Below are 23,516 nucleotides of genomic sequence, written 5' to 3' on the forward strand. Positions count from 1 at the left end.
ATACATTTGTTCTATCTTGCTCCATTTTAGGTGAACAGCGCCTTGCAAGGTTGAAGCTACCCAGCCTCCCGCTTATGCAAGGCTGAGACGCTCGATGATTGGCCCATCGCCTGTGACACACTGACAAAATTTAAGAGTCACCGCGGGATCGCCTCAACCTCGATTGCTCGATTGACTGGATTTTGTCTTTCAAAGAACTTTACAAAGATCTATACCTAGCTGGGAGAGCTACCAATTACTTTGTCTGCGAGCATCCGATAGCCCCAAATACGCCCCAAGAAGCCGGGATCCTGCCGCCGCCAGCATGAGCATCGACTTTCCAAAGGAGGAGGAGGAAATTCTTCAGCGGTGGAAAAAGATCAAAGCTTTCGAAACTCAGGTTGAACTCTCCAAATCTCGCCCTCTTTATACATTCTACGATGGACCCCCATTTGCAACGTTAGATAACCCTTTGAGCTCTTTGCAAAAACCGTTGTTAACATGGAGATTGTTGAACCAGTGGACTCCCGCATTATGGCCATCTCCTGGCATCTACGATCAAAGATATAATTCCGAGATATTGGTCTATGAAGGGCTACCACGTCGAGAGACGATTTGGGTGGGATACACATGGAATTCCTATTGAGCACGAAATCGACAAAAAGCTAGGTATCTCTGGAAAAGATGCGGTCATGAAGCTTGGGCTGGCCAAATACAATGAGGAATGCAGAGCCATTGTCATGCGCTACTCGACTGAATGGCGAGTTACGATTGAGCGGCTAGGGCGGTGGATTGACTTTGACAATGACTACAAGGTGAAATCCACTTCGGAGAGTTCAGTACATAGCTAACAGACTTTCAGACCATGGACCCCACTTTCATGGAATCCGAGTGGTGGGTTTTCAAACAGATCTTCAACAAAGGGGCTGTCTATCAGGGATATCGAGTCATGCCCTATTCTACTTCCCTTACTACGCCACTCAGCAACTTCGAAGCAAACCAGAATTATCAAGACATCACAGACCCGGCAGTGGTAGTGTCGTTCCCTCTCCTTGAAGACCCCACAACATCGCTTCTGGCTTGGACAACCACGCCTTGGACTTTGCCTTCTCACACTGGCTTGGCTGCACATCCAAACTTCGAATACATCAAGATTCATGATGAGACCTCTGGGAAGAATTTCATCCTCTTGGAGAAGCTACTTGGAACGCTGTATAAAGAGCCCAGGAAAGCCAAGTTCAAGATTGTCCAGAAAATCAAGGGAAGCGAGATGCTTGGTTGGAAGTACGAACCGCTTTTCGACTACTTCTACGAAGAATTTAAAGATTACGGTTTCAAGGTCCTCAACGCTACCTATGTCACGGATGATAGTGGTGTTGGCATCGTTCATCAAGCACCTGCCTTTGGTGAAGAGGATTACAATGTTGCAATGGAACACGGAATCATTAGCGAAAAACGCCCACCACCGAATCCGGTCGACGAAAGTGGACATTTCACGTCAAAAGTGCGCGATTTCGCCGGTCAGCATGTCAAAGCCGCCGACAAAGCCATCATCAAGTATCTAAAGGGCACGGGAAGACTCGTTGTGGAGTCTCAGATTAGGCATAGTTACCCCATGTGCCCACGATCAGATACACCCCTCATATACAGAGCCGTCCCGTCCTGGTTCATCAGAATCCCCGAAATAGTACCACAGATGCTGAAGAATATCGAAGGATCTCATTGGGTACCGTCATTTGTGAAGGAGAAGCGTTTTGCTAGTTGGATTGCCAATGCTCGCGACTGGAACGTTTCTCGAAACCGATATTGGGGAACGCCGATTCCTCTATGGGTTAGCGATGATCTGGAGGAGAAAGTCTGCATTGGCAGTGTCGCAGAACTCAAGGAACTTAGTGGCTACACAGGGGAGTTGACCGACCTCCATCGCGACAAAATCGACCACATCACTATCCCAAGTAAGATGGGCAAGGGTCAACTGAAGCGAATCGAAGAAGTTTTTGATTGCTGGTTCGAGTCTGGAAGCATGCCGTACGCCAGTCAACACTATCCATTCGAGAACAAGGAGAAGTTTGAAATGTCTTTTCCTGGCCATTTCATCGCGGAAGGCTTGGATCAGACAAGAGGATGGTTTTACACGCTTCTGGTTCTTGGCACACATTTGTTCGGGGTTTCTCCATTTCAAAATTGTGTAGTCAATGGAATTGTGCTTGCTGAAGATGGTAAAAAGATGTCGAAGCGATTGAAAAATTATCCAGATCCAAGCATTGTTATGGGCAAGTACGGTTCGGATGCGTTGCGACTCTACATGATCAACTCTCCGGTTGTACGAGCCGAGCCATTACGTTTCAAGGAGGCCGGAGTTAAAGAGGTTGTGGCCAAAGTTCTCCTACCATTGTGGAACAGCTACAAATTCTTTGAAGGGCAGGTTGTTCTCTTGAAGAAGATCGAAAACGTCGACTACTGCTTCGACCCTGCCGCGGAAGCAACAAACACCAACGTCATGGATCGATGGATTCTGGCCAGTTGCCAGAGTCTGCTCAAATTTGTGAACGAAGAGATGGCAGGTGAGAAAATACTTATGGCCCATCATGTGAATAGAACTGACCACACATAGCTTATCGTCTTTACACTGTCGTTCCTCGACTTCTGGACCTCATCGATAACACCACGAACTGGTACATTCGATTCAACCGTAAGCGCCTGAAAGGCGAACTTGGTCTCGACGATACCCAACATGCATTAAACACCCTATTTGAGGTCCTTTTCACTCTTGTGAAAGGTCTTGCTCCGTTCACTCCGTTCATCACAGACAATATCTACCAGCGCCTACTTCCACACATCCCCAAGGATTTGCAAGGAGCAGATCCTCGGAGTGTCCATTTTCTCGCTTTCCCAGATGTCCGTGAAGAGCTCTTTGACGCGGAAATCGAGCGCCGCGTTGGCCGCATGCAACGTGTCATCGAACTGGCCAGAGTTTCGAGAGAGAGACGAACTGTCGGCCTGAAGACACCCTTGAAGACATTGATGGTCATCCATCCAGATCCAGTGTATCTTGAGGACATCCAGTCCTTGGAAGGGTACATCACGGAAGAGTTGAACATCCGAGATCTCATTTTATCATCTGACGAAGCTAAATACAACGTTCAATACAGTGTATCCGCGGACTGGCCGGTGCTTGGAAAGAAGCTCAAGAAAGACGTCCAGAAAGTCAAGAAAGCCCTTCCAGGTTTAAGCAGCGAACAGGTCCATAAATTTGTTCTGGGAAAGTTTATGGTCGTGGATGGCATTATATTGGAAGAGGGCGATCTAGTAGTGAAGAGGGGGCTCAAAGATGACGACTCTTCAAAGTTCTTGGAGACCAACACAGATGACGACGTTCTGACTATCCTGGATGCCGAGCTCTACGCAGACCTAGCAGACGAAGGTTTAGCACGAGAGATCATCAATCGTGTCCAGCGACTGCGGAAGAAAGCTGGACTTCAACCGACTGATGATGTAAAGATGGAATACAAGGTGCTTTCTGACCCAGACAACATCGGTCTCAACAAAGCATTCACCGAGCAAGCAAAGGTTATCGAGAAGGCACTTCGGAGACCAATTGACCATCACGTTGTAACAGAGGTGGAAGGAAAGATTCCAGACAAGATGGAAGAGGGGATTATTTTAGAAGAGGAGCAGGAGATCTCTAAAAGTGTCTTTGTGTTGCGTTTGCTCAGACTATGAATTATGATTGTGGCTGGAAAGCCTCTAGTGTTTGCAAGATCTCATGTCCGTCATATAGACAGCTCTCGAAGCTCTCGTAGATCCGTGAGGGGTTTGCGCTTGCATAGATTTGCTGATGTGGAATGAAATGTCTATGTTCAAGCCTTCTTTGCTGCGGCCTTTCAATTTGTGAGTGAAATTCGGATATGAAGCGTTCAGGGACCTCACCATATAACAATCTTTCAGTCGGAGAAACTCAGTGAGACATTTGTCCTTGTTTACTGAGTTGTAGTCCGCGACAATGCATTTGCCATAGACTGAAGCCTACGAATGTCTTTTTAGTATACGAAAGTTATGGTAAGTTGACGAAGGCGATTCACCTCAGCTGAACATTTGGCCACAGCTTGAGCGAACTTCTCAATTGGCCGTGCTCGAGAGGGCATTTCTAGATCGATCAATCCGTTTCGATAGGCTGACAAGGACTTTTCAATGTTTTCCGGTGCACGTCGAAGTGTCGAAATCGAGTCATCAGAAATCGAGAGTCGGATTACCGAAAGCGGAATAGCCCTCTCCCCTTAGCGCTCTCAAAACCCCAGTAACGATCGCGAACAACAACGCGTCGAGAGCACATTTCCATTTCCATGAAAATATTCTGATGCACAACACATCCGAGAGACCTCGAGACCTTGTTGATAAATTGCGCTGATCGAGTTCCATCATGCGACGCCATCTGAACAGACGAAATCCTCTGCTCTCGCCGAATGCCTTCCTCTAGATGCCGCCCCCAGGAAGCCCTCCGCAATCCAATGCCGGACAAGATATTACAGAAACAGGGGAACCATATTACAGTAACGAAGGTAGCTAATTTACAGTTCCGTGGGGGAGATTGCCTGATAATTTTGAACAGATGTCGCTATACTGCATGATATCGTCGTCCTCGCGCAGGAGCTGTTTCCTAAACTCCCTGAGCGCGAAAGACTGCCGACGAACGCGTTGTTCAGCGCGTATTATGATATACTCCCCAGGATTGGGATCAATGCAGACCATGATAGCCGATACGCACGAGTGCTGTTCAAAATTGGTGGTTTGCGGGGTCAAGGGACGCTGTACGAGAAATTCGAAGACACTTTATCGAGAATGGGAATTGAGATTGAATTTGAACACGAGGATTACGAGGAGCAGTATAGCCAGCTCGACGACTCCCAATACAGCCTTGAGATTGCAACAGCAGACGAACTACCGCCACAGGATGAGAACGAAGACCCACGCCGTCGTCCGAGGCGCAACTCCGAAAGCTCGGCTTGGGATGGTGGAAACGATCTCCAACCACAGCCTAGAAAGAGACGTAACTCTGCCTATTCTGTTGCGAAGGTTAGCCAGGCCAATGTTCAAAAAAATGCTTTACAGGAAGCTCGATCGCCCCATCAGCAACTTCCACTACGAACAGCGAATTTTCAAAACCAGAAGGAGGATGACCCAAAAAATAACGTTGGAACCTGGCTGAAGTCACGACCAGATAAACCAAGAAGGGGTCGAAATAGGTCTATCTCAACTCATGGTAGCATGAGAATTCGTCGACGATCACCGTCTGTGGCAAGACGACGCCCTCGTCAATCAGCAACAGATCCTTCAGTTCCCGCATCAGACGACTTTTGTGCTCCGAGTGAAATCACAGCAGTCACATCCAGATTTGGAGATGACACAACGTCAGACTTGGCAATCCCGGCTCGGAGATATCCCTCCGATCAGGACGCAGATGGCTTAATGCAGATTAAGGCGTCGCTAATCTTTCAACATAACCGGGGCTCCTTAGCCAAACGTCACTTACGGCACTGGAGGGACAGAGCTTTGCAGCTTCGGGAAAATAATAATTTCCTTGATTCTGTAGCCAGAAGTCATGACAGAAAGGCACTGCTTCAATCGGCACTTGACTCATGGCGCCTTCTTTCACTCCAAAAGCGCCAGACTGCCGAGACAGAGCGATTCTTTGCTCACATCGAGCGACGCGCTGCTAGGGCAAGAGATCTATATCTTTTGCATGTAGCGTTCACGCACTGGTCGACATATGCCAACGAGCAAGTTCAACGCACAGCCTTGGCGCGGAGGCATATTGTCAGGACGCGAATATTCAATGCTTGGCGGGACATCACGGCTGTGAATGAACTCAAAGTTCGACGACAGGTACTTAAGAAGTTCTTCTCTCTGTGGAAGTACCGACAAGCAGTCGCCTCAGGGAATGAGAATCTTGCTGTACAGAAGTACGAAGCAAATCTAGCTGAGAAGATTTGCAAACAGTGGATCCAGAAGCTCTGGACTGTCAAAGCCGTTGAATGGTGGGCTGAAAGTACAAAACGTCAGACCCTTTTCCGGTGGATCGTTGTATCCCACCGAAGTTGGGAAGCCCATCGCAATGCGGAGGACGAAAGAAGGCTTAAGCTGACCTGGCGTGCCTGGCGGACCTGGAGGACTAAAATCGAAACTCGGGTTCAACAAACCCAAGAAGCAGAGCAGTATCGCCGCCACCACATGCGCCTTGTCCCATTGAGAAAATGGCGTCATGAAACACGGATCATACCTGCAACAATCACAGTGCAGACTGAAGTGTCATTAAGGTTACTGCGCGAAACTTTCGAAACTTGGTTGAATCACACCCGCCAGGAGAGGAGAGCATCCGCGATAGACCGCATGAAGATCATTGAAGAAGCACTCACGAATTGGAAATATAAGTCCCGAACCAGCATGGTTCGAAGTCTCATTGAGAAGAATTCAAAAACAACTACTCTTTTTAAATGGATAGTTGCACAACGATGTTCCGAAAGGCGGCGAAAGATTGATGCGGAGCTACTAAATGGGTGTTTCCACATCTGGATTCAAAAGATGCGGCTTGTGCGAGCGAAGACGTGTTATTACGAGACTGCGGCCCAGTCGTTCATTCTTCAGAGGACCCAAGCTATTGTTTTCGGCCATTGGTACTCCCAAATGGATGCTCGACAGCAGCTTGAAGGCGCAGCCACAAATTTTCGAACTCCACGGGTCCTAGGAAGGGTGGTATCTAGATGGTTGGAGCAGAGTCGACATCTCCGACAACTAGAAAACTGGGCACGAGATGCCAAATTTTATTTTCTTGCCACCAAAGCTGTGAATCGATGGAGAGCTTCTGCAGAGGCTTCGAAGCGAGAAAAGCGCAAAGCAGCCTACACCCAAGTTCGCCGAACGGCTAAGATCAATCTAGCAAGAGGAGTCCTCCAAAATTGGTTGGACAAAGCAAAGCACGCCATTGACCTCGAAGCTCGGGCACGAGAAATGAGCCAGAACCGGATCATCATAATTGGGATGGACACTTTTGACCGTTGGCGAGCCCGCACGGAAGAGTTAGCTGAATTGGAATCACTTTGGCGGGGAAAACTGTTGAAGAAACATTTAACCGTCTGGAGAGCTCGTTCCAATGCGTTACGAGAATATAACAGCGAAGCAATCTTGACATACCAAGACCGCCGCCAGAGTCGGACTATCAAGAAATGGAGTCTTCTCAGCCTCCAGCTACGGGCTCAGACGAACTACGCCGCAGACATTTACGAGAAAAATGCAAAGAGGACTTTCAGGAAAATGTTCACGTATTGGCGTCAGAAAGCAGCCCAACAACGACCTAAGAAAGAGGTCAAAGTGCCTCAGTCAGTCATTGCTTCCGGCCAGCTGGGACACACAGCAAGAGCAGAGACGTGGTCGGAATTTGGAGACGACCTTCAGATTGACGAGTGGACGAAGGGAGTAGACGAGGCCGCAGTCTCAACACCCATTCCTGGCTATCTAAGTACCCCATCCAAGAGGACAGAGAGAGTGATGGCCGTGGCTGCGAAGTTCTCAACGACTCCAAAAGCGCCCCTTTCTACACCCTTCGAGCGGCAATTGCGAGCCCAGTGGTCTGGCGGACTTCTGCCACCGCTTCGAAAAGATCGTGGGAAAAGCAACCTAAGTATGGGAGGGGGTTTTGAGGATATTGTGGAGAGGAAGTTCAATAATGACTTGGAATAGGCATAACAGCAATGGATTTATGACATTTGACGAAGAGGCGGAGTTCTGGTACAAGCAAGCAAGGCGTTTTGTATGCGGATAGATAGTGATTGGATCACAGGATATTGAAGCATGGGGTGCATGAGGGCGGCGCAAGGTGTAACGAATAGGAGTTTGGTCTGACTTCCTCGGTGATAAGGAGACCTGAAGCTTATCATTTGAGAGTTACGTACGTTGATACGCTGCAGAAGGGTGCCCTAGAGTATAATCGACGGCAGTGACGTCTCAAATTAATTCAATCTGAGTCAAAAATACCATCACTGCTCAGGAAGTAGTCGTTCCCATGTGACTGTCAAAAACGCGTGGATTTGACTGAGGGAGCGGACACCTTGCCGCCTCGCCTCACGTAGCCTTCTCATCAAGCTACAAGCGCTGGTCTTTGAAGCTCGTCATCCCACGAGAACCTTTGCAAGAACACAACCAGCACCTCTCACCACTCAAGGACAGATTCAGATCTAGTTGACTAGTTGGAGTCTGACTGAACGCACTGCGGAAATTATGCTGTGCGATGCCCTCTGATCAATAGCATGCGAGCTGTGCTTCCGGGAAAGCCACGGCGGAAGCTCCAAGCTGTCTGTACTGGCTACTGGGACGACAGACGACTCATTGTAAGCTCTGGGCGTTTTGAAGTACTTGTTGAATAGGATATACTAATCAAACATGTCCCTCTAGGCATACATCACTGGAAATGCTTTTGTTATCCTTACTGCACCGAATTTCATCTTACAAACGATCTACGACGATGACGACGAGTATCTCGATGCCATTGCCATTGATGAAGCAACTGGAAAGATAGCAACATGTACAGGATCGACTATTCGTGTCTATAAGCCTTATGGTCAAGGAGAGGATGCCCTGAAGGTCTGTGGGCTAAACCCTCGAGTCACTGGGGCCGTGCTGATTGGGTTAGTGGTCTTTACAACATAGCTTCTCCATCATCGAACCTGCGTCAGATTCCGCAACGACATTGTCGTGGGGAGTAGCAGAAGAGCTTCTTGTGGGAGGGGTGGGGCTGACTTTATACTCGACTTCGGACACGCCGTCAACAGTCTGGAAGCAGCAGCTAGCTAATCCCCTCAAACTTGCCAATTTCTCCTACGACTCAGCGTATATTGCTTCGACAGGGAAGTATGATCGCCTTGCAAAGATATGGAGGAGGCTATCCTTTGGCTCGGACGATACACGCTTCGATTTCAGTTACCTCCCTCACCCAGCCACGGTGACGAGTATACATTGGAGGAGGCCGTACCATGTGGAGCAGACAATTGAGAACGTCCTTTATACGATATGTGCAGACAATGTGGTACGAATTTGGGCCGCAACTGATCCCCACGGCCTACAAATTTTGCAGCTTTGGGCGCAGATTGACTTGAGAGAGTCGATACAACCTCGAGGGCCGGCTCTCAAAGAGAGCTCCAATATCCGGTTTGCATTTATAATAGACAGCAGAGATTTCATGCTAGCTACGGAGCATGCCGTTCAAGAAAAGACGTCGGCAGAAGACGAGGACCATGCCCTGGCACACCTGGTTGAGGTTGCTAATCGTAACCCAGAAGTCTGTATCGTTTTCGATGAAGCCAGCCACATGTCCGCTTGGGGTCTTGAAAATGTTGGATGTAAAGCTCGGCAAACAGCAAATATTTTCAACGTTGCACATGTGGACAGTGTAGGTTTAGGCCTACCAAAAGACCTCGACGATGAGGCAGCTTATATCCAATTTTACAATTTCTGCAACAAGTCTGGTGGGGGGCTGAACCTCTTAATTCATCACTTCGACGGGAAAATTGAGTTATTTGAGAGTAATGTGGCTGATTTGTTTGACCCTTCGCCAAGAGCCGATCGTTTCGTAGCCAAAGGTATTTGGACTGGGCATACTTCAAGCATCAAGAAGATCGTGCGAAATGTCAGTGGTCGAGCTGTTGTTTCGCGTACGGACGGCAATGAAAGCATTATCTGGAAGCACATGGATCATGAAAATGGAACCTCGGTATTCAGACAAAGCATCATCACAGAACAAGAGCATATCCACCGGATATGCGTGATGAGAAAAGGCAATTTTGTCATCTTCTTGCATCATAAGAGAATTTCGTTATGGGACACTCGGTCTTTTCGGGGCCAACTGCTCGCCAGCTGCGATTACGAGGTCATCGGCAAGCCTCTTTGCATTTTGATGTTGCCGGAATTAGTGAAAGAAGGCCCTGTTGCTCATGTTGCTACAATCACGTCGAAAATGCGAGGCATCGTTTGGGAAGTTCAACTGCCCCAACGCCGCGAGAGCACAGCTCAAACAAACGGATATCATGAAACCTGTATCCGAGAATTCTGCCGATTTGACCTTGGGTACTCGGATGATTTGTCTTATGTTCTTCCGGTTGATCCAGCTGGGTCGCCACCCGTTATCTCGGGGTTTCTTGATACTTTCGCCAGAGACATTGCTATCTCTTATACACACTCTGGAGTCCTTCGATCTTGGACTGCCAGGATCGATCTCGGAGCAAAGAAGGTAGACTGGCTGCAGACTTGCTCAGTAGATACCGGTATATGCGAGCCAGCGTTAGCCAGCGGCAGTTCGATACGAAAGGCGGCGCTTGTGAACTCCAATAGATCCGAATTGACCATATGGGATGTCAGAGGCGCCCAGTTGGAGTTTGCTCAAGATTATGAATCACAGGACACGATTCAGGACTTAGATTGGACATCCACCCCAGATGATCAGTCTATTCTTGCTGTGGGCTTCCGATTTCGAGTGGTCCTCCTCGCTCAAATGCGGTATGACTATCTCAACAAAGGCCCTGCCTGGGCATCAATCAGAGAGGTCAATATCCGCGATATGACACCCCACCCAATCGGAGATTCGACATGGCTGGGCGGAGGGAATCTCATCATAGGTGCGGGCAACCAACTTTTTCTCTACGACAAAGAGGTTGATACTTCTACCCCCGTGGTGACGGATCTTGGGCTTCCGCACCGTAAACGAGGATGGGATCTTTTCGAAGTTGTCACCAGGCTCAACGGTCCTCTGCCTGTGTACCATCCGCAATTCTTAGGTCAATGTACTCTTGCTGGTAAAAATGTGCTAGTTCAGCACATCCTTCTCGCCCTTTTCAAGACACTGAAATTCTACGTCGAGGGAGATGCCTTGGAAAATAATCTTGGGATGGATCTCGAACAATTTTACACCCCAAGTGATGTAAGTCAACCCACCAAGTTTCGTTTGTGCCAGTCTGACTTCAACAGACAATGTCATCATCTACAGTCGTAACCAAGGCAACAAGGTCTTTTGGTAATTTGTCAGATGACGAAGAAGATATTGAGACCGTTACGGCAGGTGTTGCATCTGCCATAAACGAGAAACTCACCAAGATTGCCCTACCACAGCTGTCGAGACAGGAGCAAATACACTTGGCAGATATTGTCGAGTGCGTTGCAATCGTTGAGAAACAGCGGCGCTCCATGGACGACAATGCCGCTAGGTTCATGCTATCGTTTCGCCAACATGTTCTGCGTCGAGGCCGAGCACATGAAGTGCTGTTGTCATGGAGAGAAATCAATTGGGCGTATCACAGCAACAGTCAAGATATTCTTGTAGATATGGTATCACACCAGTTCCATGGTAAAGTGCTCTGGGAGCATGCCCGCGAGAGCGGCATGTTCATGTGGATGACCGACACGACTGCTCTCGTAGGTGCCTTTCTAGAAATCTCCTCCATCCATATCCACTGACTCTGTCCAGAAAGCCCAGTTCGAGATCATCGCTCGGAACGAATACACGAAAACTGACATGAAGAATCCAGTAGACTGCAGTTTATTTTACCTTGCTCTAAAGAAGAAGACCGTGCTACAAGGTTTGTGGCGTATGGCTGCTTGGAATCGAGAACAAACTGCCACCGTAAGACTTCTTTCGAATAACTTTCATGACAAGAAGTGGAAGACCGCTGCGCTGAAAAATGCTTACGCCCTTCTTGGGAAACATAGACATGGTATGTAGAAATTACTTGGGATCTTTGGGTATACGGTTTTAATGTGAAATTAGAGTATGCTGCTGCATTCTTCCTGCTGGCAGATTGTCTGCGAGATGCCGTCAATGTGATCCTGAATCAGCTCAAGGATCTTCAGCTAGCGATCGCTGTTACGAGGGTCTACGAGGGAGAGCGAGGGCCCATACTGAAAGAGCTGCTCGAGGATAAGGTTCTTCCGCTGGCTGCGCAAGAAGGCAATCGATGGTTGGCATCATGGGCGTTCTGGATGCTCCACAGACGAGACATGGCAGTACGGGCCTTAATAGTAAGAGTTGAACACTCTCCTGCTCTGGCACCATTCTGACTTTCTTTAGTCCCCCGTCTACACACTACTTGAGACACCTCAATCTCCAGATCTGCAAGCCAAGCTGTTCCTGACCGACGACCCGGCGCTGGTCGTGTTGTACTCTCAACTCCGACAGAAGACCCTTCAAACTCTGCGTGGCGCTTCAAAAGTCACTCCGAAAGTAGAATGGGCTTTTGTGCTGCATAACGCTCGGCTATACGATCGCATGGGTTGTGATCTCTTGGCTTTAGATCTCGGTCAGTTCTTCTCCCTCTCTATTCTTATCAAAAGCTAAATTGTCCACAGTCCGCAATTGGGAGTTCCTTCTCCCCGCCCCTACGATCTTCAAGAGCTTGGGGGGCCCGAACCCATTGTCCATGCTTCGGAGGCGAAGCTCACTTGTCGTGGCTGATTTACCCACGCCGCCGAGGCTGTCAGTAGATGGAAGACACAGACCACCTTCTAGTGTGTTCGAAGAGCCCGAGTCAAGCTCTTTATTGGATAGTTTCGGTTTCTGAGAGGAAGAGAAGCGACAGTTTGCACAGCAATGTGGCGTTTGAGGACCGATACATAATACCCTTTGTTTGGGAAGATTGACATTGGCCATGGTCAGATGTCGTAGGATGTTGAATTATGCTTGGCATAGCGATGGTTTGAACTGTAATATTTAATTCGCCAAGTCAAATCATGTTGATTTACCGCTACATACCGCTCAGGAGACATAATGTTCGGCAAAACAAAGCCCATGACTCGCTGACGGCCTACCCCTCTCCTGGTGGACAGGAAAAGTGGTACTGAATTCGCAATGTCCCAAGCTTAGTTGGTACATTTTAGAAAGACTCCCGCCAATATTACATAGACTTGTAGTAGATTCAAAGTCTCCCTCCTCGACTATCTCGAAATCCAGAAGACTAATATTCGTGCCTCTCCAAGTCCAGCCAAATGTACGGCCTAGAGTTGGGACATTGAAAATCAGAGCCGCTTTTTCTGTCCGCGGCGAGCCCCTTTTTATTTGACCGACAGCGGAGCGTTTTCCGCCTGGCCGATTCAAAAGTAGCAAAAGCGAGATATCTATTTTTGAGAATAATGGGAAGACCGAAAGTATTTCTGATAGAATGCTATGCTGGGATTCATTGTGTTGTTGGTTGGAGAGGCATACTAGAGACGAGACACAGTTCCAGCTATTCTAGCTCGAAACAAGGGCCGGCATGCAATGCTAAGGTGCAGTGAGAAAGACCGGAGCGCTTTAACCTCAAGCTAAGACTTTCGCAAGGAAATCCGAAAAACTTCTTCTCGGTCTAAATCCGTGCGGATTGAAGTCAGGATCGACGGAGTCGGGCTAAAGATGCGGTGGTAAGGGTAGGGTAGGACTAAGGAAAGGGATTAAAAAGTGTGGTGTGTAATGAAAACATGAGAAGTAGCACGATTTAAGAGCGTATGCGCTAAATGATGGGGTATATTATCTAATGTATTTTAGATGTAAGTCATCTATCGATGTGGCACGTTGGCACTCGCTAAGAGAAGGTTCCTGGGTACCGCAAAAGTCAGCAATTGCTTCATGAAAGTACTTCGGGAAAATTGGACATTGTCTCGAGGAAGATGATGAGAATATTCAGAGTAAGAAAAGGGATGTTCGCCCACTGCTTACACGATGCTCATGACTCCCTCCCCTAGAATAAGCCCACTGGCTAGCACCACGATAGGGGTTTCTTCTTTTCGTCGATAGGATCGCCAGTACCAGTTCACCATACCTCCGATTGCTCGCGCAAGTGTGAACGATGGGACGTTGTACATCCCTACGGCAACCGCAATCCCTCCTGGGATATAGGGGTGCCATGGCTTCCCTGTGCCGAAGATCCTTGCTACTGTCGTAAATGTGAAAATAATAGCTGCTCCTAACGCCCACTGCCATGCCATCATGGGCAGCCCCTTTCCAGTAACCAATCTCGCTGTGAAAATCCAGACATAGCCTGTTGGAACCTGGAACAAATCGCCTGGGACTTCGTATACGCTTGTGTATAGCCTGTATATCAGGGCACTGATAACTGCGCCAAAAGCACTTCCAATAACTCCACCCCAGAACTGAGCATTTGGAGCTGCGCCCAGGAGATGCCCTGTTTTAAGATCCTGCATGAGATCGCCAGCCTGCAATGCACCTGCCTCGGAGACGGCGCCTGCGACGAGGTTTATCAGGATCGAGTTCTTGTTCGATTGCGGAATAATGATCGCAAAGAAGAGCTGAGCTAGTTTACTGATTCCCGAGACCGGGTTGAGGTCTGTTTCGCCCAGGGCCCGAACGCCCATGATAGAGAGGACGAGAGCCATGAAAACTGCGATAATAATGGCGTAGAATGGGACCAAAGCCCCAAAGACGACACGGATACTTACGATGCAGAACACTACGGACAGTACCAGGCCGACCCAGACAGTGGAATCGTTCACCAAGTGCTCAGGAGGAGCGTCCGGTTCCGGGAGACCCTTGATCTCTTCGTCGGACACAATAAGGTCTTCTTGAAAATTTGATCTGGTTTCTTCACGTGGCGTAGATACCTCTTCTCGCAGTAGTGCATAATCTCCCCCGCTTTTGCCGGATCCAAGATATAGGAAGCCTTTCCAGTCCCTTTTTCTGATGATCTGGCGGATACTCTCTGCATACTCTCCGCTGTGCATAACCAGCGGCCTGAGAGCGATGTAACCAAGACTAATAATTGAATCGGCCAGCATGATTGCCAAGGATACCCACACAATCCAGCCTTTGGATCCCGTTTCCCATTTATCCACGGGGCCAGGAGCCCATCCTCTATTTTTTGCCAGCGGAGAGAGAAGTCCCCATCCAACGATAGCTCCGAGAAGCATGTGCAATGTAGTCGCCGGACCCATAATGATCCCTTGTCCAACATAAGCCAATGATGGGTTGAGAGTCCAGAGCCAAGATTCGGCAAGCGTAAATCCAAAGACAGGAAGATTGCGTAAGATTGGGAAGAAGTATGTTGCAAGTGTATATAGCCCAGAAATGACGAACGATATGATGAGGAGTTTGACTCTAGATTGCCAACTGCTTGTTTGATTCTTGGTCAGCTCCTCCACGTCCGCAGACCTTTCATCAATGTTCGAGTACGACTGAGTACTATTGTCCTGTGAAGTAAGATCCCGAGAGGTAGTCCGACAGATCGGGCCATCGGCTGTGGCTTCCTTGCCATGAAGCACGCCAATCATTAATGCCGTCGCTGTTCCCGAAGGAAACTTCAGTCTCTCTCTTATGATGACTTGCCTCCTCAAAGGCACAGCGAAGACCACGCCAAAGAAACATAGCCCCAGCGACCAGAGTATAAGTTTGGGCAGACCCAGAACAATTGGGCCTTGTTCCTCCGGCTCCAGCATGTAGTTCAACGCTGGCATCACGCCCACCAATCCACATCCTAACGGCATCGTCCCCATAGACCCAGCCACTGACTGCACCAGCACATTCTCAACGGGTGTGAATGGTAGATCGAGATGCTTCGACAGAGTTTTGAAAAAGGCGAAGCCGATAAGGGAGGCAGGCATGCTCATGCTAGAGACCCATCCAGTCTGCAGCCCGAAGTACATATTGGAGAAGCAGATGACCAGGCCGACCCCCAGGCCAACGAGTATACCTCGAACAGTGAAGTTCTGCCCTTCGCTTGCATGGCTGGCAATGAATCTGCGGGCATTGCTACGGCGTCGTCGAAGCTCTTCTGTGCCGTCAGAGGCTTCATCTCGGCGAGAGGTGGAAGGTGGGGTTGATATGGACTGGTAGTCCTGGCTTTCTCCTCTGTCGGGTGCCATGGCTTTTCAAGCTCGAAGTCTAGAGTGTGATTGAATCAGCAGCTCGCACTTCTGCAGATCGACGAGAAGCCTCCTTGAGGGTGTAAGTGAGGGTTGGGATGCCATCGCGAGGGCCCGACGGAGTGGAGTGAGTAAATAATGGGAGTGCTGACCAATAGACAACTTGCGCCATATGGAAACGTCATGACACTCCTGAGGCACGAATTATATTTTGTCACGTGCGTCTAGAAAAGGGGTTTGGGAGTGCTGGAGACCCACTCATGGATTCACCTTCGAAGTTTGGATGGTTTCACTACGAATATACAAGGAGAGCTTAGAGCTTTCCAGATATCGGATGTCTAAGTGTGTGGGAAGAGCGCGGGACATTCTAAGGGCTGGATCTCAGATTATTTGCTGGATCAATGATTCGAGCTCAAAAAGTCTGGCATTTTCAATCGCTGCCCACAAGACCATGCTGGCCCTTCACTTTCAGCATCGCTCTACTTTACATTTGCAAAGCAACGGCGCAAACCTGTCTTAAGCAGCGAGGAATCTTCTCTACATGAAAGCCACCGCATAAGCACGTAATTAAATACCACAACCACCCAAACGATAAATCGTTCCGCCTATAGATCTAGCCAAAACGCTATGCTCGATGATGTGCGCAAAGTAACCCCGAGCCCCAAGCCTGCCAGGCTGACCTGAAAGAAAAGAGAAGCGTCTTGATATTCGTAAAAGGCCCTATCAAAAGGTGGTATGAAAGGGAATGCAAGAAGTGAATCAAACCAGCGCCGCGCTATCAAATGCTCCACGAACCGAATTATGCTAAGTGCGCCCTCCACGATCTCCCCGAAAATCGTTATAAAAGAGCTGGTGAGCCCTCGCCTCAAAATGGAGTGGAAAGTCCGTTTTTGGACTGTCTCTTACTGAATCGATGCTTCTTGGCCTTTTCAACATGCTCTTCTCCACCCAAGCTGGCTTGGCTCTTAGTTAGATGGTTTCGTCCCGCTCGATCTGTGACATTAAAGCCCTCTGGGTATATGCTGTTACCGTGAAGAGTACTGCTTGGACTCGAGACGGAAGAGCCCATGTCGAAACCCGTATCGCTGTTGTATGAGCCTGCAGTATTTTGGGAAAGCGCTATGTCTTTGGCACGCTCTATGGACTCAATCCACTCCTGGGCCGAGCTTTTTGTTGGGTCTCCGGTTGTCACGGAGGTCTTGGAGTCTTCGAAAGTGTAGTGTGTTCCGCGCTAATTCTAGTCAGAAACTTGATTTGGACGATTGCGGGGAAGATAACTTACAGTATCAACACACCACACTTCTTGACCCTTTGCATCCAACTGCGTTCTCCAGGAGCATTCCGATGCGAGGAGCGAAATTTCTGACTTCGATTTCTTCTCGTCCCCCCCTGCAGCAGCCAAGATAATCCTAGCGCTGGATGTCACCATCACGAGTCGTTGCCTCTTCTTGGTAGTGCTGCCACCAAAAAACCTTGCGAGTCCCTTCTTTTCGTGAGCCTCTCCATTCTCTCCATTCCGCGAATTTGGACTGTGTGGGAGTGGAGTCGATAGCACCATCAGATTTCCAAGTTTTAATATTCGCTCGTTGTTCCGTGTCAGAACAGGTGACCATTCAATATCGAGCTGTGTCGGTGGTGGTAGTTCCGTGATTACTCTTGGTTGGGGTCGAGGATTACCATTTGAGGAGGGCGCTTGCTGTGCCCGGGATGTGGGGATTGGTTGAGGCGAGCTCGAATAGCCATTGAGCTTAATGATGGTGGGTTCTTGAGTAGGGGGGATATAAGGCTTCAGCCGTGGTGCTTTCATCTTCCAGAGCCCACGTCCCCATTGTATGCCATCAAAGAACTCGTGATTCTTGATGTGCTCGATCGACAACCTCCTTTGTGGGTCGAGAACCAGGAGGCGTTCAACTAGATCTCTGGCAGCCGGAGGAAATCCGGGCGGGAACTGGTAGTCCAGGCCTACTATCTTTTGGAATGTTTGATACTCATTCCCGGCTTTGAAAGGAGGTCTTCCGGTCAAAAGCTGGTAGATAATGCACCCAAAAGCCCACAGGTCACTGGCTTTACAGGCATTTTTGTCTGTGAGCAACTCGGGACTGACATACTCTGCCGTTCCAACAAAAGATCGTGCCCGTGTCGATTCTTCGTCTTGTCCTGCAGGATCATACGGAGTCGCTTCCTTCGGTGTTCGTGGGTCTGGTAGTAATTTTGCAGTCCCAAAGTCGGTGATTTTGATGTGCATCTGGTCATCCAGGAGAACGTTCTCAGGCTTGAGATCCCGGTGAATCACACCTCTGTTATGCATGTGTTCTATCGCATCCAGAATTTCTGCTCCGTAGAACTGTGTGCACTCCTCGTCGAAGGAACCAATCTTCTTCAGAACCCCAAGAAGCTCGCCCCCACTAGCCACGTCCAGCACATAATAAAGAGACGTGCTATCCTGGAAGGTGTAATATAGCCGAACGATTCCTGGGTGCTCGATCAGTCGGTTGAGGGTGTCCTTCTCGATGTTCACGTATTTGATCTTCTTCTCTTTGATGATATGCTTCTTGTCCAAAATCTTGACCGCGTATTCCTTCAGTGTTTGTCTGTCTGTTGCCAAGACCACGGTGCTGTATGAACCCTCTCCCAATGTCCGGCCGAAGACGAAATCCCGCACGCCCTTCTTAACCTGTCTATACACCACCCTCCCATTCGCATCTATTTCCTCCCGGACGCCTACCGCTGCACCCTTGTCTTTCCACTCCTCACTGCTGGGCACGAGATTGCCGTCTAAGTCGTATCTCGGGGCCGGGGAATTCGAAGAGCCCGCAGCAGTTTCCGTATGACCTCCACCCATCCCCCTCGAGCTTCGCCGTGGTGGTAAAGGTCCGTTCCCAGCCGGTAAGGGATGGTTCTGACTGTAGGAACGGTCTCTGTGACTTAATTCTCTCGATGGGACACCTGCCTGCATTGCTGTGCCACCTCGTGAATCACTTCTTGTAGGTATGCCAGCCATTGGCGATCTTGATGATTCACTTCGTAGTCTGTATGAGCCGGGTTCCCGGGAGGGTATCGTGTTGGGAGGAGGTTGAGCTGAATAGACTCCTGAAACAGGACGAGATGAACCGGCAGGGGGGTAGCCTCTGTTGCCGTTCTGCATTGCATTCAGCTGATATGGTGGGAACTGAGCTTGCTGTTGTTCTTGGTGATTCAGGGGCAGCATCGATTGACGATTCGGCTTTGAGGCTGCAGCTCGTGCGAGCGGATCACTTTGTGCTTTGGACGATTCACTGCCACTGGAATCGGACCGCGTATTTGGAGGCGCGCACTTTCCCTCGAGATATTGCGGAGGAGTTCGTGATGAAGGCAGCGAGTCAGGGGAGGGTTCACCGCGGCGGATGATATTAAAGATAGAGTGTCTGCGAGATTGCGGTTGGGGATCTGTCGAGGATCTGGCGTCTCTCGATCCTAGAGGCGGAGGAGGGTCCGTCACATCTGCGGATCGGAAGGGCGCCAGAACTGATGAAGCGTCTAGCACCGGGTTGGTAGGCACGTTTTCGATTCCTGGCGATGATGCATCTGGGTTGGCGATACGCAAGCCTCCGAACGATTGAGAAAGGCTCAGATCATTGTCCATGGCCTCGACGGCGACGGAGTGACGGGGTGACGGTGACGGCGACGGACGGGGTCCTCGTCTGCGTCAGCGAATAGTGGAGATCCGGGGCTCTGTCATGTCACCGCTGGGAGCAGAGACGCCTCGGACGGGCTTGGCTTGGACTGGCAGATCTGGGAGGGGGGAGGGGGGGTTAGGGGCGGCAGTGAAGGGCAGATGGGAAGCAAACTGGGAACAAAATAGGGACAAAGCTGCACACAAGCTCTGCTCTGCACTGCACTGCACTGCTCTACTCTGCATTGCTCTGCTCTGCTCTGCTCTGCAGCCTCTACGCTGGGCTGCTGCTCTGCGCTTCGCGGCACTCACTCCAATTTGGGCGAGTCGACTGGGGGGGCCGTGGGGCGCCGACTCGGATTGGGCTGGGCGGCTGGGGGCCATGGACCCGTGAACCCGTGGTTGACGGTTCTCGTAATTGGGCTTGCCGCTTGGGGCTGCGGCTGAGGCCTGCGGGCAGTTCGTCCTGTGCCTGTTCATCTCGTTAAAAAGCTTACAGCTGCCAGCTGGCTCAACTTATGTGAAAGTCGGGACGTTGCCACGTTGGGAACAACTCCAGTCGAGTCATGGCTTCTTTCTGGAATCTTTCTGGAAGCCTGCCCGAGGGTCCAGTCTGCAAGTCTGTGGCTCTGTCTGCTCTCAGGGCGCACGGAAATTCTACAATTTACGCTCATGTTTTGTTTTAGCCTTGGACCTTTTGCATTGCGGTTCAAGAGAGTCGGACGGAACTCGCAACGGCACCGGAACCAGAAGACATAACGCAAAGCACCTTCGTCCACGCCACGCCAGATCGAGTGGGCCAGGCGCGGGAATTCGTCTGATTACTCGATGAGCTAGCATTTGATGAGATCGGGTAGGGAGATTAAAATCCGTACCGTGCAAACGTTCCCAAATTGTCACGGGCCACGGCAACTTCTTTCTTACACGAAGCCGTAAAGGGAGATTGCGGAATCGGACGAGCTGAGACTCCCAGTCTAATCAAATAGCATCGCCGCGGGACAGGAGCTTCCTTCGATGCTCAATCGACTTATTAGATCTTATGTCGCTTCCATCTGTTTCAATGGTGGCCGGACGTTGGGGGGGAAGGGGGGAAGGGAGGAGAGACAGAGTTGTTGGGCTGCGTTCAAGGATCCAAATGGGGTGAGTAAGTACTCGATACTGGTTCGAGAAGTTGGATCGTCAAATCGAGACAGCCGCGAGTGGGCGTCGGATTTGGAAACTGTGAAGGTTCACATCTCGTAAGAGTACTCAATAATAGCATTGCGAGAGAGAGTTCTCATTCAGGGGGGGATGCTTGTGGCGGCTACGCCTGTTTTGCTCGTTCCTTTCCAAAGATTTGAACATCCTTTACGGAGACTTCTTTCAAGCAAGCTGATGCGGATTCTGTCCGCCTTTCCCTCTTTGCGTAAACAGATAGCTACCACACGTTTCTCGCACCCGTCTCGAATAAGGATTCCGGGGAATGTAGTTGCGTTTTCTGATGTACGAACAATTGCCCACCGTACAACCCAACACCATCGTGACTTCCAAATGTATTTCCTCTCCATCTTGCCCTTTGGGCCAATTTGCCAACAGACTTCCTTCCTCGCAGTCCGTCTACTCTGCCTCTCACGTCTCTCTCTTCACATAATTTGTTCCACACATGCAGCTATGATTCGATTGCCTCCTACAACAATTGTCTTGAGCCGTAGCGACCTCAGAGAATTTGAACGCCGTCGACAGCGTCGTCGGGAGGTGGAAATCTTGAACGAAGAGTTCTCGCGCTTTGCAGTGGGCGGACCAAAGGGTCCCGAGTTTGCCCCTTTGCAATCCCAGCGCACTCAAGGAATTGCGGTTGAGGTGGGACCACGGAAGCTGCAGACTCGAGATGAACAAGTTACAGATGACCAAGACCGACCTTTGGCTCTTCAGACAAGTATACCACACGGGCCTGTTCGGATCGCCCCGACTCTAGAGCACGACGAATATGAGGCACCACGTTCCCCCAAATCATCCAATACTACGGTAGACGAATGTCCAACCGGTACAGACTTAGAAGACGGACATGACTATGTCACCATTGGCTCCGAGAATCCGGCTCGTGATTTGCAGTGGTCTCCTGCGCCATCAAAGGACGATTTCTACTACGGTGGCTTTGTCGAGAGTCCAACTGACCGGCCTTCGAAAAATACACGAGACAGGTCCTCATCCTTCGGTATGTTGCGCTTCTCCGAGAATAACTCCCCTCTAATTTACTGTGCAGCACCTGCTGATATCCCCACTCCACAAAATATTCGACTTCCAGACACAAACAGACTTCGCAACACAATACCGCTTCCGCGTTCCCCGTTATTCCTATCCCAAAATGCTTCAAGCTCACCAGAGCACCGTCCAACCACTGGACTTACTCCTCGTGTCGAATCTAGCGTGGCTGTTCACAACACTCCCGGGATCATGTTTGCCCAACCGGCCCGACGAATGCGGCGACCACCACCGCGAACATTTAGACATCAAACAAATAGCTTCTCATTCGATTCGTCAGAACGAGCCAGTGCTGCTTATGAGCAGGAACGTGTCGCATCCACATCCACAACTGGCAGTACCCCTCGGCCGTCTGGCGATCTAAGCCTTCATGAAGAACTTCGTGGAAGCTCGTTACAGAGTTCGAGAGTCACTTCTAGAACGTCTCACGCTCTTCCTGAGCCTTGGGTAGAGGAACTTTCAACAATACGAATTAGAGACGAAAGTGCAGAGGCGGCATCTAACCTGAAGGACTTCCTCTTCTCCTCTCCACAGCTATCACTCCCGCCGCCTTTCTCAGCAGTTTCTCGTAGCGTCTCGGGAGTTGATATTCTACCTGGTGTCGAATACACCCCTCAGAATCCCGAGACTAGCCCTATTAGAAGCAGCTCAAATACACCTGTCAGGAGCGGGGTCGAAGGCAGACACCCAACCCCAAATTCAAGCCCAAGCGGATTGGAGCATGTCAGCGAAATAGATTCAAGTCCTCCGGTAAGATGGCCTCTCCAACCCCCTGGACAAAGCTGATCTCTTGCAAAAGTTTGCAAGCGGTATCAGTCCCAGGAGTCTCATAAGACGAGCAGCCGAGACCATGGTAGGTTTTTATCGGGTCCACAACCCAACAACACACCCTTCGCCTTCACCGCCACCCTCTTCTGCTGCTCGTCGTGGCCAGGGTCGCGTTCCCTCGTCCGTTGTCGCACCCAGAACGCCATCTCGAACATACCAAGTCTACAATGACGCTTTACCTCGATCTTCTCAACCGCAAACACCAGCCTATTTGCCCGAAGCCCGGCATCAATCTCGATTCCATCCTTCCTTTACCGCGCCAGTAAGACGTGCAGGTTCGCGTGGAAACAGAGTCGATAGCGGAAATAGGGGAGGACCGAGCTCGGAGCAGGTCCAACAATTATCCACGCCACTACGCCGAGGAGCAGGCAGATCCGTGTCGCCCACGGGCATGTCGCAGGGCGGTTTTATGGGTCTTTACGGTGGCACAGAGAATGGAAATGAGGAGCACAACTGGGCTGAAGGAGTGCGATTTAGCTATGCCGAGACGAGGCTTTGGGGGTTTCGAGATGCTAGAAACGACGGAACTAGTTTTAGAGAAACGCCGGAGCCGGAAGATTGGAGAGTGGGAAGGAGAGCTTGAAAGGACGGGAGGAGAACACTCAAGGCAGATGGAAGCAACCGAACTTGGCTGCGCTCTGCTGACAGTGATATGAAATATATCCGAGATTACATTCTTTGGTGTGCAGTACCACGCCGCTTTTGGCGGGGAGCGGCTTCGTATCACTTTTATTAGACCTAATCGAACTCGTTTATGTTGTTTTAAAAGGGGCGTCGTTGTGAACCGACAAAACCCCTTTTTATTGGCGAGCTGGTGTAAACTTTGATTGCCGAAGCAGCAGTCGACATCTGCTGGAAAAGGGGGATAAAGTATTGTTAACAGCAAGGCTCTCCTTAATTGTATCCGGATGCCGGCAGGAAGTAAGGCATG

General features: G+C 49.9%; 8 protein-coding genes across 8 annotated transcripts; 5 read left to right on the top strand and 3 right to left on the bottom strand.

Annotated features, from left to right (window-relative positions):
- Positions 1 to 158: 158 nt before the first annotated feature.
- K444DRAFT_607849 (uncharacterized protein) lies at positions 159 to 4,171 on the top strand. The gene is made up of 6 exons (XM_024879254.1): positions 159 to 438; positions 500 to 794; positions 842 to 2,543; positions 2,594 to 3,859; positions 3,909 to 4,004; positions 4,061 to 4,171. Exons 1-4 carry the CDS (start codon positions 305 to 307, stop codon positions 3,700 to 3,702), a joined length of 3,240 nt encoding a protein of 1,079 aa, XP_024742193.1. The 5' UTR covers positions 159 to 304; the 3' UTR covers positions 3,703 to 3,859; positions 3,909 to 4,004; positions 4,061 to 4,171.
- Positions 3,727 to 4,124, bottom strand: K444DRAFT_519424 (uncharacterized protein; the record flags this gene model as incomplete). The annotated part of the gene is made up of 2 exons (XM_024873952.1): positions 3,727 to 4,005; positions 4,062 to 4,124. 2 exons carry the CDS (start codon positions 4,122 to 4,124, stop codon positions 3,727 to 3,729), a joined length of 342 nt encoding a protein of 113 aa, XP_024742194.1.
- A 285-nt stretch (positions 4,172 to 4,456) lies between the features above and the next one.
- On the top strand, positions 4,457 to 7,713 carry K444DRAFT_624891 (Sfi1-domain-containing protein; the record flags this gene model as incomplete). Its single annotated transcript, XM_024882457.1, has 2 exons — positions 4,457 to 4,538; positions 4,589 to 7,713. 2 exons carry the CDS (start codon positions 4,457 to 4,459, stop codon positions 7,711 to 7,713), a joined length of 3,207 nt encoding a protein of 1,068 aa, XP_024742195.1.
- A 566-nt stretch (positions 7,714 to 8,279) lies between these two features.
- K444DRAFT_519499 (WD repeat protein-like protein) lies at positions 8,280 to 12,575 on the top strand (the record flags this gene model as incomplete). Its single annotated transcript, XM_024873957.1, has 8 exons — positions 8,280 to 8,360; positions 8,425 to 8,613; positions 8,663 to 10,994; positions 11,048 to 11,433; positions 11,486 to 11,732; positions 11,786 to 12,036; positions 12,086 to 12,314; positions 12,364 to 12,575. The coding sequence occupies 8 exons, from the start codon at positions 8,280 to 8,282 to the stop codon at positions 12,573 to 12,575; spliced, it is 3,927 nt and encodes a 1,308-aa protein (XP_024742196.1).
- A 684-nt stretch (positions 12,576 to 13,259) lies between these two features.
- Positions 13,260 to 16,019, bottom strand: K444DRAFT_607853 (oligopeptide transporter-like protein). Its single transcript, XM_024879255.1, has 2 exons — positions 13,706 to 16,019; positions 13,260 to 13,585 (listed from the first exon to the last, which is right to left on the bottom strand). The coding sequence occupies exons 1-2, from the start codon at positions 15,862 to 15,864 to the stop codon at positions 13,546 to 13,548; spliced, it is 2,199 nt and encodes a 732-aa protein (XP_024742197.1). The 5' UTR covers positions 15,865 to 16,019; the 3' UTR covers positions 13,260 to 13,545.
- Positions 16,020 to 16,237: 218 nt separating this feature from the next.
- Positions 16,238 to 19,925, bottom strand: K444DRAFT_553165 (Pkinase-domain-containing protein). The gene is made up of 2 exons (XM_024876608.1): positions 17,147 to 19,925; positions 16,238 to 17,095 (listed from the first exon to the last, which is right to left on the bottom strand). Exons 1-2 carry the CDS (start codon positions 19,484 to 19,486, stop codon positions 16,730 to 16,732), a joined length of 2,706 nt encoding a protein of 901 aa, XP_024742198.1. The 5' UTR covers positions 19,487 to 19,925; the 3' UTR covers positions 16,238 to 16,729.
- A 573-nt stretch (positions 19,926 to 20,498) lies between these two features.
- K444DRAFT_176839 (uncharacterized protein) lies at positions 20,499 to 22,740 on the top strand. The gene has a single exon (XM_024870779.1). It carries the CDS (start codon positions 20,807 to 20,809, stop codon positions 22,541 to 22,543), a length of 1,737 nt encoding a protein of 578 aa, XP_024742199.1. The 5' UTR covers positions 20,499 to 20,806; the 3' UTR covers positions 22,544 to 22,740.
- K444DRAFT_607856 (uncharacterized protein) lies at positions 22,264 to 23,293 on the top strand. Its single transcript, XM_024879256.1, has one exon. The coding sequence runs from the start codon at positions 22,608 to 22,610 to the stop codon at positions 23,166 to 23,168; it is 561 nt and encodes a 186-aa protein (XP_024742200.1). The 5' UTR covers positions 22,264 to 22,607; the 3' UTR covers positions 23,169 to 23,293.
- Positions 23,294 to 23,516: the final 223 nt, after the last annotated feature.

The sequence above is a fragment of the Hyaloscypha bicolor genome (genome assembly GCF_002865645.1).
Source record: "Hyaloscypha bicolor E unplaced genomic scaffold K444scaffold_16, whole genome shotgun sequence".
In the NCBI taxonomy this organism is placed as follows: Eukaryota; Fungi; Ascomycota; class Leotiomycetes; order Helotiales; family Hyaloscyphaceae; genus Hyaloscypha; species Hyaloscypha bicolor.

What these genes read in the sequence shown, in the direction of transcription:
- K444DRAFT_607849 (XM_024879254.1), top strand. Translation starts at nt 305, where the DNA reads ATGAGCATCGACTTTCCAAAGGAGGAGGAGGAAATTCTTCAGCGGTGG. An exon ending in GATGGACCCCCATTTGCAAC is followed by an intron (nt 439 to 499) that starts GTTAGATAACCC and finishes TTGTTGAACCAG; the next exon opens with TGGACTCCCGCATTATGGCC. An exon ending in TGTGAACGAAGAGATGGCAG is followed by an intron (nt 2,544 to 2,593) that starts GTGAGAAAATAC and finishes GACCACACATAG; the next exon opens with CTTATCGTCTTTACACTGTC.
- K444DRAFT_607853 (XM_024879255.1), bottom strand. Translation starts at nt 15,864, where the DNA reads ATGGCACCCGACAGAGGAGAAAGCCAGGACTACCAGTCCATATCAACC. An exon ending in GAGGGAGTCATGAGCATCGT is followed by an intron (nt 13,586 to 13,705) that starts GTAAGCAGTGGG and finishes TGCGGTACCCAG; the next exon opens with GAACCTTCTCTTAGCGAGTG.
- K444DRAFT_553165 (XM_024876608.1), bottom strand. Translation starts at nt 19,486, where the DNA reads ATGGACAATGATCTGAGCCTTTCTCAATCGTTCGGAGGCTTGCGTATC. An exon ending in AAGTGTGGTGTGTTGATACT is followed by an intron (nt 17,096 to 17,146) that starts GTAAGTTATCTT and finishes GACTAGAATTAG; the next exon opens with CGCGGAACACACTACACTTT.
- K444DRAFT_176839 (XM_024870779.1), top strand. Translation starts at nt 20,807, where the DNA reads ATGCTTGTGGCGGCTACGCCTGTTTTGCTCGTTCCTTTCCAAAGATTT.
- K444DRAFT_607856 (XM_024879256.1), top strand. Translation starts at nt 22,608, where the DNA reads ATGGTAGGTTTTTATCGGGTCCACAACCCAACAACACACCCTTCGCCT.